Source organism: Microtus ochrogaster, chromosome 2 (genome assembly GCF_000317375.1).
Source record: "Microtus ochrogaster isolate Prairie Vole_2 chromosome 2, MicOch1.0, whole genome shotgun sequence".
In the NCBI taxonomy this organism is placed as follows: domain Eukaryota; kingdom Metazoa; phylum Chordata; class Mammalia; order Rodentia; family Cricetidae; genus Microtus; species Microtus ochrogaster.
In genome coordinates, this window is record NC_022010.1 from 17,155,832 (window position 1) to 17,176,054 (window position 20,223).

At 48.5% G+C, this 20,223-nt stretch overlaps 1 protein-coding gene across 8 annotated transcripts in view; it reads left to right on the forward strand.

Moving 5' to 3' along the window:
- The window catches only part of Fbrsl1 (fibrosin like 1), a 78,691-nt gene that overhangs the window by 19,034 nt on the left and 39,434 nt on the right, over positions 1–20,223 (forward strand). For 6 of the 8 annotated variants that reach the window (XM_013349700.2, XM_026784426.1, XM_026784425.1 and 3 more), the window contains exons 3-4: positions 9,753–9,857; positions 11,643–11,678. In XM_013349700.2, the coding sequence (XP_013205154.1) occupies positions 9,753–9,857; positions 11,643–11,678 (141 nt within the window). The remainder of the gene's footprint in view (positions 1–9,752; positions 9,858–11,642; positions 11,679–20,223) is intronic. The other 2 variants (XM_013349702.2, XM_026784433.1) reach the window with 1 other exon arrangement.

The following is a 20,223-nucleotide window of genomic DNA, read 5'->3' on the forward strand; positions in this document are numbered from 1 at the left end:
CCTGTTTCGGGGGTGGGAGTGGGAGGGACTAGCAAAAATAAAATAAATAAATAAATAAATAAATAAATAAATAAATAAATAAATAAATAAAAATATCACTGGGGTGTGTGTGTGTGTGTGCACGTGCACGCATACTTGTGTTTGTGTCTGTGCTCTGCGTTGAGTGTTAGAAATCTAGCACAAGGGCCTGGGGATACAGGAGACCCTGTTTCGGGGGTGGGAGTGGGAGGGACTAGCACAATTCACTTTTAGGGTCTCACATGCTAAGTGATAGCAGCTATGGGGGAAAAGGCTTCCTAGTAAATGTATAGCTTGCACTTTCTAGACAGTCCATCACTGAGGGGAATCTGAAGAGGAACTTGAGGCAAGAACCTGGAGATAGGAACCATAGGAGAAGGCTGCTTGAGTTGATCTTGAGATTTGCAAGAGAAGAACCAGTTCCACAATTTTGAGCCAAATTTAAGGCAAGCTTTAATTAAATACTGACCAGGATGGACCTTGGTCAGAACCACTCTGGAATTCCCACAAGGGGCAAGGAGACACATGTTGTAGGGGCTATTTAAGGACAAACCCATATATGACTACCCAGTTTCCCATTTGTATAAGTCCCAATATTCCAGGAAGTTACCTGGTCCCTGGGTGGGTTAGGCTCACAGGTTAACTTTGGGTCTTATACTTGTTGGCTTGCTCTCTTATACTCAGATAGCTTTTTTTATACAGCCCAGGGCTATCTGCCTATGGGGTGGTATGGCCCACAGTAGGCTGGGGATGTCCATAGTCAAAGCAATTCTTTAGTTGAGGGCCCTTCCTAGGGACTTCTATGTTGTGCAAATGGCCAATAGAAACTAGGAAAGGTAATAAAGCTGAAAAACCCCTTGCTAAATTAACCAAGGAAAAAACAATACAGGCTGCCAGTTTTTAGTTGTCATAGACATGAAATAAATAGATTTTATTCCAGCTAAGCCAACAATTGGGTGAGATGTATAAATTCCTCAAAAAATGTAGTCACAAAAGCTGATAGAAAGCTGGGTATGGTGGCACAAATTTATGATCCTCAGCAGTTGGGAGACAGCAGGAGGCTCTGCAGTCCCTTTGTGCCTGCCTTAGTTCACCTTTGCCAGACAGACCACTTTCTCAGCAGGTTCCAAGGCTGTGGCTTCCCTATTCCTCAGGGATCTGGAATGGCTGCCCTCCTGAGGACTGAATGATACTGTTATACCCCACCACTACCTCATGTGTGCGTGTTTATGTGGGTAGGAGAGACTAACTTAAGCATCTTTAATGAAAGTGGTTTATAAGACACCTCCACTCCTGCATCTTCTCAATTGTTTCTTCCTCATATTTGCCCTTCTCCGTTCCTTCTTGTCGAGACTTCCCTTTCCAGTATCTATTTGCCATCTTTACCCAGCTTTGACCTGGTGACAGCACCGTGCTGGGGTAGATGCCCACGTGGACAGTTGCCATCTTTTCCCAGCTTTGACCTGGTGACAGCGCCGTGCTGGGGTGGATGCCCACGTGGACAGTCATGTCATTAGCCTTTCCTGCTGCACTCATCTAACGTAGATTTGTGTTTCTTTCTGTACCCTTGGACCACTTTGCCAATTTGATGGCCTTTGTAGTGTCCTTGGACAACCTGAACTTCATCTCCTTCCAAGTGGGCATAGACTGAACATTATATTTCAGTCTCAGCTCTTTGGGAAGAGGGGAAGACCCGAGCTTCCTCCGAACGTGAGAAGGTGCCTTGCAATGCTCTTTGCAGTTTTTGCTTTGGTTAGAAGTCACAAGGGATTGAACTTCACTTTGGCAGCTGTGGTCTAGCAATGGCCATGCTAGAGACTTAATTTTTAATATTTTTTATTTTTGACTTCATGTATGTATGTATTCAATGTATTTTTGGTCATATCCTCTGCACTGCCCTTTCCTTCTTGGTAGCCTTGTCAAGGAGCATCCTCTTTCTGGAACTCTGCCTCTATCCCTATAAAGTGTTCATAATAACACATAAGTCTTCGAGGTGTGGGAATGAGAGATCAAAAGTAAGTTACCAGGGTATAGTGACTGGACTTCACCTACATACTGAGTTCAAGGCTGCTTGAAACCCTATCTTCAAAAACCATCAGAAGGTTCTAGCGGATTTGAATGTGCCCTGCTGTTTCCATGGTGGGTACTGTTCTCTCGATAAATTCAGTGATTTCCTCCTCTCATGCCACTTAGCTGGTTTGAGACCCAAACCCTGGATGCTCATCTTTGTCCTCATCTGCAGACCCGGTCCCCTTCTGTAACACTGCTGTGGCCGGGCTACAAGCAGGGGAACATTTGAATGGCTTTGATTATTGAAGCCGCTAGTATTCCATCATAGCCCCACATAAATTGGATCCCTTCCCTCCAGGGATAGAAGACCCGAGGACTGGTGTGGTTCTGGGCAACCAGGACCTTGTTCCCTACAGCCTTGGACTGTCTGTGTTGGGCAATCATGGTAATCCTACCCCGTCAGGTCTTGTGCCCTCTCAGGAACTGGTTCTTTTGCATGAGCCACTATATTCGGATCCTAGGATTCAGCAAGAAACAAGACTTTCTGTATGAAAATCAGTTCTGTCTGGAAGGCATAGAGGAGCAGTGGTTCTCAACCTGTGAGTCACAACCCCCTTGGGGGTGCTTATATCAGATATCTTACACATAAGATTATTTACATTACAATTTGTAACAGTGAACAAAATAGCTTTATGGTTGGGGCTCGCCATGGCATTAGGAAGACTGAGAACCACTGCAGTAGAGAAGAGCAAGCGGGGGCTGAGTTTGACAGCTACATGGAGAAGCACCTTTGGGTTGGTGTCAGGAAGGGACATTCAGGACCCAGAGTGCAGGCTGCTGGGGGTGCTTCCACTGCAGATCTCTATGAAAATGGAAGAGGGCCATGTTGTGGTTTGGATCGGGGCACCCCTCAAGGCTCATATGCTAAAGGTGTTAGCCTCTGGCACTGCTGGGTTGCAGTGGAAACTCTAGAGAGTGGGGCTTAGTAGGAGGAATTAGGAGGATTAGTAGGGTCACTGGAGGCATGCTCCTGAAGGGCACTGTGGGTCCCTGAAATCCTGCTAGTCTCTGTCTTGTTTCTCCCTTCTCATGCCCTTGCCATGTTGTGCTACCTCACCACAGAACTTAGCTATCTGAATCCTAGAAGGATGTAGAGAAGCTTGATGCCCTTAACTCCAAGCCTGAGCCATCTCCCCATCCCGCATCGGGACAGTAGTAAACAACAATGACATCTTAGTGTTCAGTATGATGGGGAAAGGAGCAAATGGAGTGTCTTGGTGAGGAAGATCTGGGGTGGGTCCCCTCCTCGTCAGGTGACGAGAAAGCTTAGTTCTGAAGAGAGGATTATATGGAATGCCCAAGTCTGAAGCCACAGCTGGGGACCTGTGGAAGGGAAGTATGGGGTGGAGTCCACAATGGCCAGTGAGTGTTGTGGTCAGGGGTAGGAGACCATCAGGCCTGGAGACAACAAAACAGAAAAGCTGTTTTATTGTTGTGCTAACTGAGGTTCTTTACTGTATCAGCACTTGTTCTAGGATCTCAGAAGACACGCGAAGCCAGGGCCCAGAACTGACAAATGAGTAGGGGTTATATAGGACAGGGAGCAGAGACCATTAGAGAAAATTGCAGCTTGGTCTCTTTCAGCGTGGTCTTGTTCTGCTGAAGTGAATTAGGGTTACTGTGACTATGGACTCTTGGCATAGCTCACTGCAGGAGGGCATTAGTTACTTGGGTAACTTGGGCCAGTGCCAAGCTTCTAAGATGTGCTACATCTAGGGAACCTTCAGAGTTCTTCAAATGACCATTGTCTGTAGCAGGACCAGGGGTCAGTGTCCTGAGGATGTGGGAGCAGGGGTCAACCCCCCAAGAAGAGTAGGCATAGAGTGGCTGCTGGAGGGCCAGCAGCATACATGGAATGCACTGTGTGTACAGGACACACCATACACATACGGTATATTCTGTCTATAGAATGTACTGTATACACGGGATATACTATGCTCATGGGTGCCATGTATTGAAAATGTACCTATGGCATACAGGAAGAACCATACATGCACGGTGTGTACTTTTGACATTTTGTGTATACAGGACATACTGTATGTTAGGAGGGCAGTGCTACGGCGTGTCTTATGTTGGTTGGCTTTTCACGTTAGGGTATATGGAACGTAACCACTCTTCCACCTCTGGCCTTTTCTGGGTCTGTGATGCCTGAGAGAGCTGCTGCCCCTTGCAAGGATTTCCCAGGGCTTATAGCAGAAAGCAGCCAGGCAGCCTTACTTCTCATCATCAATCCAGGAAGTGAACTGCTCCACCCTTGTCTCCATCTTGCAAGTGCAGAGGTTAAGTGGACTGTAGGGGCCCTAAGTTAAGCATTTGTCTAAGCATGCAACAGTTTGAGGTGTTGTGCATGTCTCCCTGGGACTATCTCAGCTTGTGTGTGACTCATCAGACTTTCATGTACACCATCCAGGTCATGCCCTGCACTTCCTCAGGGTCGCTGTTCCTACTGTCTTGTGTGTCTTCTCAGCCAGAAAATGGGGTTCTGGGGTCCAGTGGCCCTTGATGCCCCTTTGAAGTGTCTGAGGAGCAGGTGAGGTGTGTACACTGGGTAGTACATATACATTTCACAGATAACCTGGGGCATGTACATGTAACATGTGTGTCCATGTGTGCTTCTTTCTGGGTCAGAGTCTTGGTAGACTTTCTAACCCCTGCAAGTGAGAGAGGACACTCTAGGGCCTTCATCTTCAATGATAAGTGGCTCGGGGCCCAACCCTTGGACAGGCTCGCTCTGTTCCCTGAGCACCAGGACAAAGCACATGTTTCCTGCCTGGGAGAGCAGTGTACTTGACCACCAGTCCTATAAACAGTCACTTCCATGTGCAGCCTGCAGCTGAGTAGGGGAAGGAGGCACCTCATTGCTAGAGTCACCATGTCTTGGCTACCGGAACCCTTTCCCAGCCTCTAGTCAGATTGCCCTGTTTCTGAGAAACACCAGCTTGCAGAAACTGATTGCTAAGTGTTCAGAAAATTCACAAGCTGTGAAACTGTTGGTAGCTTCGGTGGACTTCAGTGTGAGCATTTACTCTGTGGAAACTGGCAGGCATTCCTGGAGGCCTCCCCCTCCCATAAAGCAGACTTACCACACAACGCTAGCTTTGCTTTGGTCCTGCTAATTGTTTTTTTTTTTATTTGTTTGTTTTCTTTATTTTGGTTTTTGGTTTTTTGAGACAGGGTTTCTCTGTAGCTTTGGTGCCTGTCCTGGAACTAGCTCTTGTAGACCAGGCTGGCCTCGAACTCACAGAGATCCGTCTGCCTCTGCCTCCCAAGTGCTAGGATTAAAGGCGTGCACCACCACCGCCCAACCCCATCCTGCCCTTGTGTGTATATGGTCAGCCTAAATAATGGGATCCTGGGGTCCAGTGGGCCTTGATGCCCCTTTGAAGTGCTCTAGAACATGAAGATGTTTGGGGAGCAGGTGAGGTGTGTAATATGTATGTACTAATACATATATTGTCTGCCCAAGGAGTGTCACCTGAAGCCCTGCTTGGGTACCAGTGACCATGTGTATTCCAGCATTTGGCAGGCAGTGGTACCCGAGGAGTGTACCACTCGAGCTCCCATTTATCACATGTAGTACCTGCAGAAGTCTATGCACTGCACTGTGCCTCAGTTTCTCTGCCCAGTCGGTAGCATGTTCACATAAATAGTGTTGAACAGGTCTGCGCGCAAGTTCCTGCCAGCTTGTTGTGGTTTTTGTATCCTATGTCCCGCCCAGACCACTCCATGAGAAAGTAAGGAGTGTTTCACTAGCACATGCTGACAGAGGCTGCTGGACTGGAAGCAGCTTGGCTCACGGTCTGCCCCACCCACTTTGTGGGCTTGGGACATGCAAGGTCCACTGCAGAGAGGACCATCAGCACTATAGTTTTGGGACCCCAGTAGGACAATATTGGCCTTTCTCTGAGATCTTGTGAGCTCTATATATCTGGACCCCTAATCGTTGCCCTACCTCCCTTCATGTCTCTTTCTGGAACTCTCTCCCCCTTGGCTGGGAACCTTCTTTCTTCTTGCAGCTCCCCCATAGACCTACACAGCCCAGAGCCAAGGGCTGAATCCCACCAAGACTAAAGGCCTATGAAAGTTCTGTCTCCAAGGCTGCCTGTTTAGCTTCTTGGAGCTGCCAGTGACCCAAAGTCTGTGAGCTTTCAGGTGCTGTCCAGAAATGCCTTGGGCTCATGTTGCTATCTGGCAAGTACATGGTTAAGAACAATTAATACCCGGCACAAGAGAGGGTGGTTCAGTGGTAAGAGCAGTGACTGCTCTTCCAGAGGACTCTTGGATTCAGTTCCCAGCACTCAGATGGTTGTTCACAAACATCTGTGATTCCAGAAGATTCGATGACCTCTTCTGGTCTCCATGGGCACTCTAGCACATGGTACACAGACATATATGTAGGCAAAACACTATAAACAAAATAAACCTAAAAAAATGATAAACTATCAAATCCACTCAGTTACAGAAGTAGCTCAGTGGGTAAAGAAAGGCACTTGCTGCCAAGCCTGATATCCTGTGTTCAAACTCCTGGGACCCCCTTGGTGAAAGAAAAGAAGTGGTCCCCACAAGTTGTCCTCTAACTTCTGCGTGTGCACTGTGGCTTGCATACTCACACATACATATACAAGATAATGTATACATTAAGTTCCTATAGGAGGCTGGATGAAAGAACTGTGATTTCTAAAGATGACCTCAGAAACCCACAAGGGGCATAAGGAAGAGAGAGAGAGACTGAATGTGGTTGTGCCCAGCGGGGGCGCATGTGCAATTGCATAGACTCCATACCTAAGCCCGAGAGAACAGCTGCTCAGAGGTGTCAGCCTGTGGCTGTACAAGAGAGCTGTGTGAGGAGGTACAGTATCTGTGCTTCCTCCTTGGGGCTTGGCCTCTAGCCACTCCCTGTAGACCTCCTGGGCTGCTGAGGTTGCACAGGAACATGCAGGCCATAGTTACCTAGACTGCTGCAGGAGCAAACTTTAAATGATTGGACCATCTTTGACCTCCGTTCCATGTCTGTAGCCTCCCAAACTAGAGCATACAAACTAGCCTAACTCTGCTCATCAAAGTTGTTGTGTCACAGAACAAATGAGACACTGCCCAGCGTGAGCAGTGGGCCTGCCTGCCTTGTGGCATAGAGCAGCCTTTTCTGGTGAGCCTCTCTCGTTCTCTGCAGTTTGCCTCCCCTGCGGCTGTCTTTCATCCATTTTTTTCCCCTTACATTTACTGGAAGTCATGTGCTTTTGAAGGCTCGATGAGAGGAGGGTATATGTCTACATGTCCATTGTTCAGAAGAGCCCAATGTACTCACCCAGGGAATGCTGACTCGTTGGTTGGTTAACTGTCTATTAGTTAGTTGGTTAGTTGGCTGACTGATTAGCTGAAGAGTTGGATGGGTTGATGGGTGGATGAGTGAACCAGTGGATAAGTGGATAAGCTGGTGTCTGGTCTACAAAGTCCAGAGGTGGTTGTAAGTACAGGTACTCTCATCTGCCCTCCTGGAGCAAGCAGGTCATCTTCTGGCTCCAAGCAGATACAGAGGTCCAGGTGTACTGACCTCATCCTTCCACATGCCAGGCAGTGGTGGCGCATGCCTTTCCCCAGCACTCAGGAGGCAGAGACAAAAGGATCTCTGTGAGTTTGAGGCCAGCCTGGTCTACAGAGCAAGTTCCAGGACAGGCTCCAAAAGCTACAGAGAAACCCTGTTTCGAAAAATAAAAAAAAAAAAAAAAAAAAAAAAAAAAAAGAAACCCTGTCTCCAAACAAACAAACAAATAGTTCACTTCCTCCTTTCACACAAAGATGGAGATGGAAGCATGGGATCTCACAGCCTCTGGCATAGCTAATAGACTCTCAAAGTGGGGAAGAAGCAGGAAAGATCAAAGGGCAAACAGGTTGGGCTGTTTTGGATGACCTGGTTTTAGAAGTAGGTGGCAACTGTCTGTCTGTGGTTGCAGTGGTTTCCACAGTACAGGACTCAGTCAGCTCTGTAACACTGTAGGGAATGGGGCTCTCAACCCTGAAGACAGGATAACAGACACCAGCCCACCCCACCTACAGGGCTCTATCATGGAATCATAGGTATATCACTCACTCTAGTGTCTGACTCAGAAAGGGTGACTTCTGCATGTATGTGTCAAGCAGAAAGCATAGTTCAGCTACATAGGTGTGTTCTTCAGCCCTCATGAGTTGGCAGTGAGTCTTTGTCCACTTGTTGTAGGTCAGAAGAGAGAGTACCCTCAAATCAATCAAACCGATGACATAGATACCAGTAGATTCTCAATGGGTCCAGTGATGGAATTCAGTCAGTGACTATGATCACCTTCAGCTCCTAGTTCATCTGCACCCCACCTAGACTCTGCCCCAAAGACATGACCTTCACTTCGCTAGGGCCTTACACATTTTCCTGGGTGAGAGGGCCCCCATTTAGCTATCTGGTCATGAACTAACATCCAATTAGTGTCTCGGCCTTGGTACCCTGTTAGCTCTAGGGGTTAGAAAGGAGTTTGGATTACTGGAAGTCTGGGGCTGGAGGGAGGTTGGCAGATTCGGAGGCTTAGCCACTTCCAAGCCCTAAAGTAGTTCCAGGGCTGGCACATGCTTTGGTAAAATGACTAGCTGGATTCTAAGGACTTTAGCCAAAACTATAGCAGTGGCTCTGGAATGTGAGACCAGGGGAGGTAAAAGAGGTAGAAGCAGGACAAATGGTCACATGCAATCACATAGCCCCTCAGCATCTTGTGCTGGCTGAATGAACACTGCACCCAGTTTGTTCATGAGGAGACCCAGCTCATCCATTGTAAGATGTGGCAATGATCTTATTAAACAGATCGCAGACCTATACCGGGCAAAAGTATGAGGTCATCATGCCTAGACAGTCGTGTTTGTGTCTAGGGCCAGAAGGTGGCCTTTGCATAAGTAGTCCCAGGATGCTGTGAACCCAGCTGCATAACTGGCTGCTCCTAATTAGACTGCTCCTAATGCCAAGGCCAGTGATATCTGTCACCATGCCTCAGCCTGTTTCCTTTTTCTGAGCTGAGAGTGAAATGGGTTGTCCTAAGGGCTGTTCCAAACAGCCAGCAGGCTCAGAACGTGCTAAGCACTAAGGATAACCAGTGTCAGCTGGCCCCTGAGATGTTTGTGTGTGCCTACAGCTTTGCCCTGCAAACGGCAAATGGCAAACCCGAGGCATCCAGGAGCTAAGAAGTAGCTCAAGGTCACATACATAAGGAGTGAGTGTGCCTACTAAAGGAGGCCCTGTGGGTGCATGGGTGTAATGTCTTGGTGTAGTAGGGCAAGGCAGGGAGAACAGGCCTGGTTTGTAGCCTCTCAGTCCGCTGGGGTATCTTCAGAGTCAATGACTGGAAGAATCCAGGACAGGGACAGTGATGGTGTAGCTTCTCGGTGCATTTTTTTTTCCTGTTCTGTCTGGTGATGAATTTGTAAGTACTCAGCCAGGTGGGTTCCTGGCCCTACATCTCTTTGTTCTTTCTGCTGTCTCCCAACAAACCATGTCCTCCAGTTAAGGGGAAATGTCCCTCTGCCACATTTGGCACGTCCAGCCCTGGAATGAGCCTAGTCCCAGTGGCTTTTGTGGGGAGGGTGTGACTCTGGTCAGGGTCTTATTGGTGAGTGCCCGTTTGCCTGAGACTTTTTCTCCCTGTCCCCAGATGAAGGTCACCATGGCCAGAGGGGGTGGCCAGAACAGTGATGATGACAGTGTCCTTGAAGCTTCCAGCTCTCAGCATAGCAACTCCCGGGACCAGCTGAGCGATGTGAGTACCCGTCACTGACATCCTGGTGGCTCCTGCAGCTGTCTCATGGCTTTGACCATGCCTGGCAGTTTACATGGAGGCCACACATGAGCAATTAGCAGTTTGCCTTCTCTAAAGCAGTTGTTCACAAATTGAGACCTCACCAGGAGGGCTTTAAATGAAGGACAGCAGTTAGGAGCTGGCAGGAGCCCATCTGGAATATCAAGTATCTCATAGTGCACAGTGTAGCAGCCTGAGATCTGGCCCTGGAACCCTAAGGTGGACACCCTTGTGTCCTAGAGCAGATGCTACATCAGCATCCTGCAGTGATGCCTGGGTAGAAATGACTCCACAAATGTGTCTGAATTCATAGGTGTCAGGCCATGTCTGAGGTACCTGGGGCTGGTGATGTAGGGTAGGGGTGCACATGCAATGATCTGAATTGGGGCTATATCAGTGTCCCTATGAAAGGCCCCTGGGTACCAGGTCTCTGGGATAGTCAGCCACAAAGCCAGGTGGAAGGGGTCTGAAGCCTGTCACAGGGCTAGCCTACTGGGCCCACCAAAATGAAGCATAGGGACTAGAACTGGGGTAGAAGCAGAGGGATTACCCACTGGGTTGGTGGCTCCGGACTGGCCACTGACACCAACCCTGCCCAGCTCCTGAGGTGGCCTCAGGGTTGTACATTTTTTTGAAGGACTAAATTGAATGAGTCGTGTCTCATTATCATTTAAATAGGGGACTGGGGGGGTGCAGCCTGCTGTCGCAGAGGGAGGCTTAATTGCCAGGCTCCTGATCTTGTTGCTGCAAGATGGGAAAATAGGCTGGTAATTGTCTGGGGCCGCAGGGCTGCCCTAGTTAGTACTCTAATTGCAGCCCAGGGTAAATGAAGCTGCATTCTGAACACAGCTTGACATGAAGCTGAGAATTCACCAAGTATGTCCCACCCCCACCCCATCAGCTGCCTTTGGTTGGCAGCTGGGATCCAACAGGGGTAGGAGTGGGTGAGCTCCACCCTCCAAGCTGTGACCTAGCCCTGTTAGTCGTTCAAAGAAAAGGATGTGGAGGATTGCTGTGAATGAAGGGAGGATTACAGTTTCACCTACTAGCTCCCATTTCCTTGCTGACTCTCCTTTGTGCGCTCTGTCCACTCTCTATTCTCCTGTCTTACTGTCACAAGTCACCATGTCGTTTCCACCTGCCTCACAGCCCCCACCGTGCACTTTGCACCCCTACCTGCCACAGCTTCTGCCTCATGTGCACATACACGTGCTTGATCCTGGTTCATGGCCCATCTTTGGGTTATGGAATCCCAAGCAACTTGAGATACAGCTGTCTCTCTTCTGGTGTTCTTAAGCCCGATAGAAGGAAGCTTCCTAGTGCCCTGGGCTCTCATGCTAGCCTCCACCATAGTTGTTGGCTAACCTAGCAACCTATGCTATCAACCTCCTCCAGAAGTGCACTCCTCCTGCTGCACTTTGGGGAATGGCTTTAGCATCCTAGTCCTGAAGGAGCTGTGGATAGTCTAAGGGCATCTCTGTGGGGCCCCCTCTACTAGGTAGGGCTCATCTCCTGGGCTAGCCCATAGGTATTGAAATAACTGCTGACATGGCTAAACCAGAGGGAAGACCACTGCTTGAAAGAAGGCTCCATCCAGAAGCTGTCTGGTGCAGAAGACTATGCTCAGCCCTGTTTTCCACTTTCCAGCGGGGCCCTACTGCCCCTAGGGTCTGCGGGCCTGTTTGCTGGGGGCAGTTGGCTGTGGCTTAGCCTGTCACTGACTGTCTTCGTACTTTTTCCCCACAGAGCTCTGCACAGGCGGTTTCCGGGAGAGGCTACTCAGTAAGTCTCCAGCCCCTCCTCCCCTGCTGTCTTTGTCCTTGCCTCAGGGCCATCCCTCAACTGCAGCTGTCCCACAGCTCCAGTGCCTAGAGGGCCCCACCACCCTGGACTCTTCCCCTTTAGAATCCTGTTTGTTCTGACTTCAACAGCTGCTGGGCAGGCAAAGGGTGGACATGCCCCTGAACTGAGATTCATGGGAAGCTTGATGCTTTGGGACACACATAAGACAGGGTCTCCAGGATTTTGGCCAGGAACCTGAGGTGGGTTTTTGTGTAGGTGAGCAGGGTCCCAGAAAGTGGGGAGCCAGGCTGCTGCTAATAGGTTGAACAGGCTGCTGCCTCTTGGGTCTAGTTAGGGACCAAGGGTCTTTGGTGTCAAAGAAGCCTGTGGTTTGAGCAGCCGTACTCCAGCACACAGCTCACAGCACACAGTTCCATGTTTGTACTGAAGGGGCTTGGGCTTAGACTGGACCCTGAGCAGTCCAGAGCTACCCCTGTGTGGAAAGATTGTGGGGATGAATGTGTGCCCAAACATTGGACTCTTGGCCCATGGAGAGCCCCACTGGGGCAAGACAGCAGTTAATAAACTCTGCATAAATCCCTGGGTGGGCAGGCATATCCAGGTCAACTGGTTGGGGAGTGCTTGATGCCAGCTTGCCAATCCACTAGGGGCATGACCTCAGGTGCAGGCAATTCCCTCATCTACCTGAGTTCGTGGAGTGGCCTGGCACCAACCAGAGCAGTTCTTGCACCTGCCCGTGACTTACTTCATTTTCCCATAAGTATCAGGAGAAACATTAACATCATCATAAAACCCAGAGCTTCATAAAAGCCATTTCTGTAGATTTACTGCCGTTTTGGCTCCTTGGAGGACTAGGGCTGGGACTCCACCTGTCTCATCCCTGATTTACTGCCAGTCAGGGCCTGCTTGGCTCACTCTCTAAATTGCAGTGGCTTTTTTATGGGGTATGCAATTAACCCATTAGTTACCCAGCGGGGCCTACTGGAGCATCTCCCCTGACCCTGGTATCTACCCTAGAATTCCTGGGTACTGAAAAGAAAGCAAGGAAGGAAGTGGAATGGGTCAGCAGCTCAGGCTCAGTGGCCCTTTCAGAGGCCAGAGCATGGGTGGAGATACCTGCCTTGGCTGAAGGAGGGACCTAGTGTCTTCTCACTCCATGTGCGCTCCTCATTCTCCCAACCCCACCTCTTCCGTTGTGTACCTGAGGATGTAGAAGGCCAAGGCTCATCAGACCTTGCTCCATTTTGAGCTTGGGTTTGGCTGGAAAAGTCTAGTATTTGGGCCTTTGATCTTAGGGTCTGTGGACATCGCAGAGAGGTGATTCCTGCAGGTGGTCACCTAAGGAGATCTTTGACAGGGAGATTTGTACCCTTCTTTGCAGGGTGTACCCTTGAGCAGCCTTGTTCACGTCTGATCACTGAGAACAGCAGCCCTTGAGAGTGGTTGTAGATGCCCCAGGTATGACGGACCTGCCTTCTCTGTTGCCCTCCCCTGTACCTGATGCTTCTAAGAATGGCACTGGGCCCAGGCCCAGGCACTGAGGAGTAAGCTGCTAAGAACCCTTACCCAAGCCTATTAACGTAGAGGGCTCCAGTAGCCACAGCAGATGCTGCTGGCAGTGCTAGAAACTGGGGGCTGAAACAGCCAGAATTGGACTCAAGACACTCATATCTGGGCCAGCACTTGGGCAGAGGAATAAATCTAAGCCCCATCTCTGTCATCTAAATTTCCAGGGGTCTGAAGCATCCCTTGGGAAGGAAGAATACTACATCTTGGAGCAGACTCCTGATGCTGTGGTTTTGTGTTACACTAAAGTATTAGGCAGAGGTTCTACAACTAATCTAAGTTAGAAAGCAGGTCATCTCTGGCCTACCTATGGTAAAATAGACAGATTGGAGACCCATGGAGTATCTGCAGCACCACTACTCTGAGCTACCAGGCCCCTTTTGTGCTTCTAAGTCCACAACCATCATGCAATCGTTCTCCCCAGATTTTGATTTTCTAATGTTTTCTTAAAAAGCCTACAAGTAACTTGCCAGATGCTTGTAGCTTAGCCTCCTGTGGCAGCTGCATAGGTGTGACAGACGGTGCCAGGAAGGGAGCCAACTAGTCCACAGTATGACTGGCTGTAGGGTTCTCTCTGAGCCAAAGACCCAGGAGGGCCTGGCGCCTGCACATAGACCCGAGGCTTCCACAGACAGGCAGGTGTATTAGAACTGACTTGAACTGACAGAACTTTAGGGTCCTCCTGTGTGGAATTTCCTGCTTCAGAGTGCCATGTGAGTCCTGACACCTGCAAACTATTTCCACAAGGGACAGACCTCATTTGTCCTATGGGTTCAGGTGAGACTGATATCCAGGCAGAGAGCAAGAGACAATGCCCAGTCTTGTCAGCAGGTGTGTATGTCTGAATGTCTGTTGCATGTGTCTATGGATGTGGGTGGCTTTTGTGTATAGTGGGGTACTGTACCTGTTGTTTTCTTTATATTCTGTGGTTTATGCATTCCTGAATATCTGTAGACACTACTCTTGTGCCTCTCTAGCTTCTCAGGGGATCCTTAGTGCTCATTGCATTTGTGTGCACCTCTGGCTTTGTAGCACTGGTGTGTGTGTGTGTGTGTGTGTGTGGTGTGTGTGTGTGTGTGTGTGTGTGTGTGTGTGTGTGAGAGAGAGAGAGAGAGAGAGAGAGAGAGAGAGAGAGAGAGAGAGAGAGAGAATGCCCTCCTACCTGAACATGTCCTCTTCTTGTCCCACAGTATCATCATGCTCAGTGACGTCACTATGTATCTCCAACCTTTCTTTGTTTTGTTTTGAGATAAGGTCTCTCTATGTAGCCCTCACTTTCCTGGAACCCACTTATATAGACTGGCCTTGAATTTACAGAGATTCACCTGCCTCCCCAGTGGTGTGATTAAAGGCATGCTCCACTATACCTGGCTGAAGCAGGCTTTCATGGACTGCCAGCACCAAAATCATGACACAGAGACTTGTTATTAATTATAACTGCTCGGCCTTAGCTTAGGCTTGTTTCTAGTTAGTTCTTCTTTTTATTTTTTAACTTAAATTAGCCCATCTCTATTAATCTGTGTGCTGCCCCGAGGTTCCTTGGCCTCTTCTACTTCATGTCCCTCCTGCTTTCCTGCTTCCTCCGTGTCTTGCTTGCTGACCCCTGCTGGCTGGGTGGCTCCCCTCTTCTCTCTGCCTGCCAGCCTCACCTATTCCTCTTCCGCCTAGCTATTGGTCATTCAGCTTTTTATTATTTATTTATTTTCAGGTGCCTTAAGCAGGCAAGGTGAAATGGAAACACACCTTTTAATCAAATGCAACACATCTTTACATAGTTAAGCAATTATTCTGCAGCACAAACAAATGCAGCACATCATCTTTACATATTTAAACAGATAGTCTATTCCACAACACCTGGCTTCAGGTTGCACTTTTTAAAAAATTAATTAATTTTGTAGTACTAGGAATTGAATTCAGGGCTTTGTACTTGCATTCCTCCACTAAACTACACACCCCAGTCTGCAAACTGTATTTTTGGGTTTTGTTTGTTTGTTTTTATTGAGCTATATGTTTTTCTCTGCTCCCCTCCCTGCCTCCCCTTCAGCCCTCACCCATGGTCCCATGCTCCCAATTTACTCAGAAGATCTCTGCAAACTGTTTAAAGTAGGTGAATTTTGCTAAGATTTATCCTCAGAAACTTCCCTAGTTATTGCTCATCCTTAAAGCGTTCATCCAAAACGCTAGACACTGCCTTCCCAATACACCATCAAATGTTTGTTAATGCCATAAAATTAGTCAGAGAGTGATTTTCTTAATTTGGTTTGCTCACAGCCTAGAGAGTGGTGTGTCTCCTGCAAAGCAGGACTGAGAGGCTCCTCTTGTGAAAAAGAAATGAGAACAGTTTCTATATATAAAAACACCAGTCGGCCTCCTTACACTCAGGATTAAGAATGTTCTGGAAGTGCCCATGCCCAGCAAGTGCAGACATTGTCTAGGAGCAGGAGCAGAGGAGGTTGTAGCCATAGAGGAGCGGAGATGGCCAGTGCTGGGGTGATGCATCCTGGAGGCCTAGCGAGTCTGGGAGGTGGAGTTGGATTTCTCATATTACCCCTGCTCTCCAGATGGGGTCTCAAGGCCCAAAGAAGCTACAGAACCTGCCTGCAAGGCTCTGGCTTCAGAAGGGTAGGCTGGGTCCAAGACCTTTGTCTCCCTCCTATCCCTTAGACACGCACAACCCGGGGCCCTCCGTGGGCCAGTATCCCAAGTATCTTGTCAGTGTTAGAAAAGGACCTGTTGCTGGCCAGGCAGTGGTGGTGCACACCTTTAAATCCCAACACTCAGGAGGCAGAGACGGGCAGATCTCTGTGAGTTTGAGTCCAGCCTCTACAGAGTGAGTTCTAGGACAGCCAGGCAGTGAGGACTGTTACACAGAGAAACATAATTCCTTGTCTGAGTGTCCTGCCTAGACCCTTCACCTTGGTATCTGGAGCACCTTCAGGAGCCCTGGTACCCCCAAACAGCCTTCCCCTTGGTCTCCATTGTCTTGCAGTCTTTCCCATCATAGGAACCCAGCTACAGAGATGAGAAAGGAATTACTCATTTCTTTACTCCTCTTCCTCCTCCAATAAGCCTTCAGTGAGTATCTCCTGTATGTCAGTGTCCTACTGACAACAAATGCATGGTTGACCTAGCAACTCTCACCTCACAGGCTAGATAAGCCTCCAGCCTCCATCACACTGCGCCTGTCAGCTCAGGTGCTAGGCGGCTTCCACACCTGCTAGGCATGGGCACTTCCAGAACATTCTGAGTACTGCGGGTAGAGAGGCTCATTATGAGTAGTGAATAAGAGGAGAAGCAGAAGGGTCAGGCAGGTATAGTCTTATTTACATAGTATGGCAGGAGCAGGCATGTGTAAACCATGCCTAAGGGTGGCCATAGGAAGGCCTTGGGGTAGAAGCCTAAGTATGCTCGAGGAGCCACCGGCAGGTGAGGAGAGAAAGGCTGGTGAGGTGAGGTTCCACCTGGGCAGTGGAGCCCAGAGGAAGATCTGGCTGTGATGCGCTGTAAAAGAGCCATTGAGGGTTCATAAGAGAATAGGATGTAATGAGGAGAAAATAGCACTGTCTTCTTCCAATCTTGATGGCTACAGTAGGCTGAAGATGTTTTTGTTGGAGGGCAGGCCTCAAGGTCAGGTACAGAAGCACTTAGGATCCTTCCAGGAAGCAGTACCTGCCAGAAAAGTCCCCTTGGTACCTTGCACAGGGTATGATTAGCTGATTATTATGATGCTTGTCTTTGAGCAATTTAAAAAGGGTTTTATTTTTATTCATTTTTTAAAATTTTATTTTTTTAGTGTGTGTGTGTGTGTGTGTGTGTGTGTGTGTGTGTGTGTGTGCTTGTATGAGTTTATGAGTACCATGTGCTTCTAGGTGCCTGCAGAAGAGGGCTTTGGATCCCCTAGAGCTGGAATGACAGGTGGCTTTGAGCCGTACAATGTAAGTGCTGTGAACCAAACCCAGGTTCCCTGCCAGGAGGAGCCAGGAAGGGAGCCCAGCATCCTAGATAGCTCCAGAGTGGGCCAACAGCTGGGGAATGGAGGGGCATCCAGGTGTGTGTAGCATGGGGTATAACTTAAGCAACATTGTCACAGTTTATACAATACCCTTTACTGTATGTTGGGAACACAAAGATCATCAACGCAATTAAAAATCAACAACACAATTAAAATGAAAGTGTGTACCCTTGAGAAATTAATGGAAAACAGGAAGGAAGCTCCAAGCAAAGTCACACAGAATCCCTTCTGTGGTGAATGCCAGGCCGAGTCTGAAAGGCAGAACTAGCATGTGTCCCAGACATATGACCCTAGGGAGCAGACAGATAAGGAGTGTCTGTGTACAGTTCTAGCACAGTGTTCTTTGCTTTCCCAGAGGGTGACCCCACAGAGAATAGATAGGGAACACTTGTCTAGCTTTTCCTTGCTGTTATGTAAACACAATCTGAGAAAACTAGTAACATTTCTCAGACTAGAGTTGGTTTCAAGCATAAATTCACAGGTTTTCAGCTCTGTGAAAATTGTGGGAACATTCCAGAATAACGTAAGGTGCTGAGCAAGTATCCTTTCTAGGGCCCTCCAACTCCTTTACAGAGTAAGGAAGAGCACTCTGTATCAGCGTAAATGAATGTAGACAGATTGTAAAAATATATACAGCTTTAATGGGGAAATAGACTTACAGAACCACAGGTTCCCTCAGAGAACAGGAAAACAGAAGGGGCGGTTGGGAGCACGCCAATCTTTATAAGTAAAAAATATCCTAGGGGGACCCCGCCCCCTGCTAGCAAGGCGATTGGCTGGGTCTCTCTTACAACACTCTGCAGACAAATCTCTGGGACTCACCTTGTTAGACTGACCTCATGATAGAATTGTCTCAATGAGAGGCAGATGACATTATTGCTGAGCCACCAGAGCCATGAGCATTTGCTAAATGAGCTGGAGCCTAGATCTCACAACTGAGGAGGGAGTTCACAATGCTGAGCCTGGTTATAGAAGGAGCCAGACTGGTAGGGAGTCAACTTGTTCTGGATCCCTAGTCTGTGGATGGGGCAGAGGCAGGGTAGAGGTTACCAGGTTCTCTCTAGGTTGACTTGGCCAATCCTCTTCCCCAGGCTGTCCCTCACAGATACTGCTCCATGTCTCACTGATATGCCAGCTAATAGTCAAGGCTCCTGAACAGGCTGACAGAACAGGCTGCACCTTTGTCAGGAGACAGGATGCCAGTGTGGGTGGCCATTGTCCTCATTGCCCTCCTGTACTGAAGTCTCAGGCTACAGAGGAAGCTGGCAGAGGGTTGGGTGCGTACCCAGAGATCATAGCTGCATGAGTGGTCAAATGGTCCCACAATGGGTTTGCCTATATGGGCTATAACTTAATTGACTGTTAATTATGTAAATAGTGCTTTGTTTGGTTTTAAAGCCTAAACACTCAGAAAGTGGATGAGCAGAGTAGACAGAAATGGAGTTTTCAGGCTTATTGACTACTACATAATTAATCAGGCTGATTTTGATGGCCTCATGCAGAGGGTTGACTAGGCAAAGGGCCTAACTTAAATCTAGGACTCAACTCCCCCTAGTTGTGCTTGAGGATTAGCCCCATCCCTATGGGCCTCGGTTTCCCCATTAGTGACCATGTATATGATGGTACTTGAATGAGGCATGTCATTCCCATTTGGATTGTACCAGTGACTGCCAGAGACTCAGCTAGGGAAAGAAGGGAAAAGGAAGATCAGGTAGACTGTACATTCTAACCCGGGCAGAAGTCCTAATGACCCAACCCTATGGCCCTGTCCTGTCCTGTCCCAGCCAACCCCATCTTTGAAGTTGACAGTATATAGACATATAGACCATATATAGGTCTCTTTCCACCACCCCTCCCCCAGGTACTGGGTCCTGCTGTGTCCATGTCTCTCATGTGTCTACATCTAGTCTGTCAGGTCATGTTGGTCCATCTCAAAGTGCACTGCATCAGCCTGAATCTAGCAGAGCCACCTTGATCTCAGCTCAGTCTGTTACCTGTGGCTCCATCATGCCCATCATATTACCACTGGTCTTTGATCTTGGCCACCTCCTACCCTTCTCACCTTTCCAGCCATATCTCTCTCTGTAGCCTCCCCAGGTCTTTCCCCTTGCCTGTTGTTGACAGAGGTTTCTGTCCTGCCGGGTCCTGCAGCCATTCAGTCCCAAAGAAACACACAGAGGTCTACATTAATTAAACTGGTTGGCCTATTAGCTCGGGCTTTTTATTGACTCTTACATCTTAAATTAACCCATAATTCTTGAAGCATTCTCATCTTGCTTTCTCTGTGTTTGGCAGACTGAGCCTTTCCTCTTCCCAGAATTCTCCTGTTCTGGTTTGCTCTGCCTATACTTCCTGCCTGGCTACTGGCCAATCAGCATTTTATTAAACCAATACAAGTGACAATTCTTTACAGTGTGTAAGACCATTGTCCCACAGCAGCCTGTCTCTACTCCTTTCAGCAGTACATGCTCAGTCTCCCATGACTGACCTTCCCTCTGAGGTTGGGTCTGTTGTGTGCATCACAAGACCTTCCATTGCAAGCATTGAATGGAGGTCCAAGAGACAGCTGTCTTCTATAGTCCGGAGTACAGGGAAATCATTCTGGGCAGGGATGTTCAGCCTAGCACCTCCTTGTCTCTGATTGGCCATCACCTTGGCTGTAGCATGTGGGAACTGGATAGCAATGCTCGAATTGCCTGGCTTTACCCTAAACTAACTGTTACCAGTCCTATATGTACCTCTACTGGACTGAACCTAGAACCTGGTTCTGGGCCCCAAACTCTGTTGCCAGCCTCTGCTGGCTGACTAGCCACAGCAGGTCCTTTACCCTCTCAGCCTCCAATTCTTCTTTGAAATGGACAACTAAGCATAGAGTGGCCACAATTCCTACCTTACATCCTAGCACCCCCCTCCCCAACTCTGTACCCTTGTCCTTAGTGATCCATC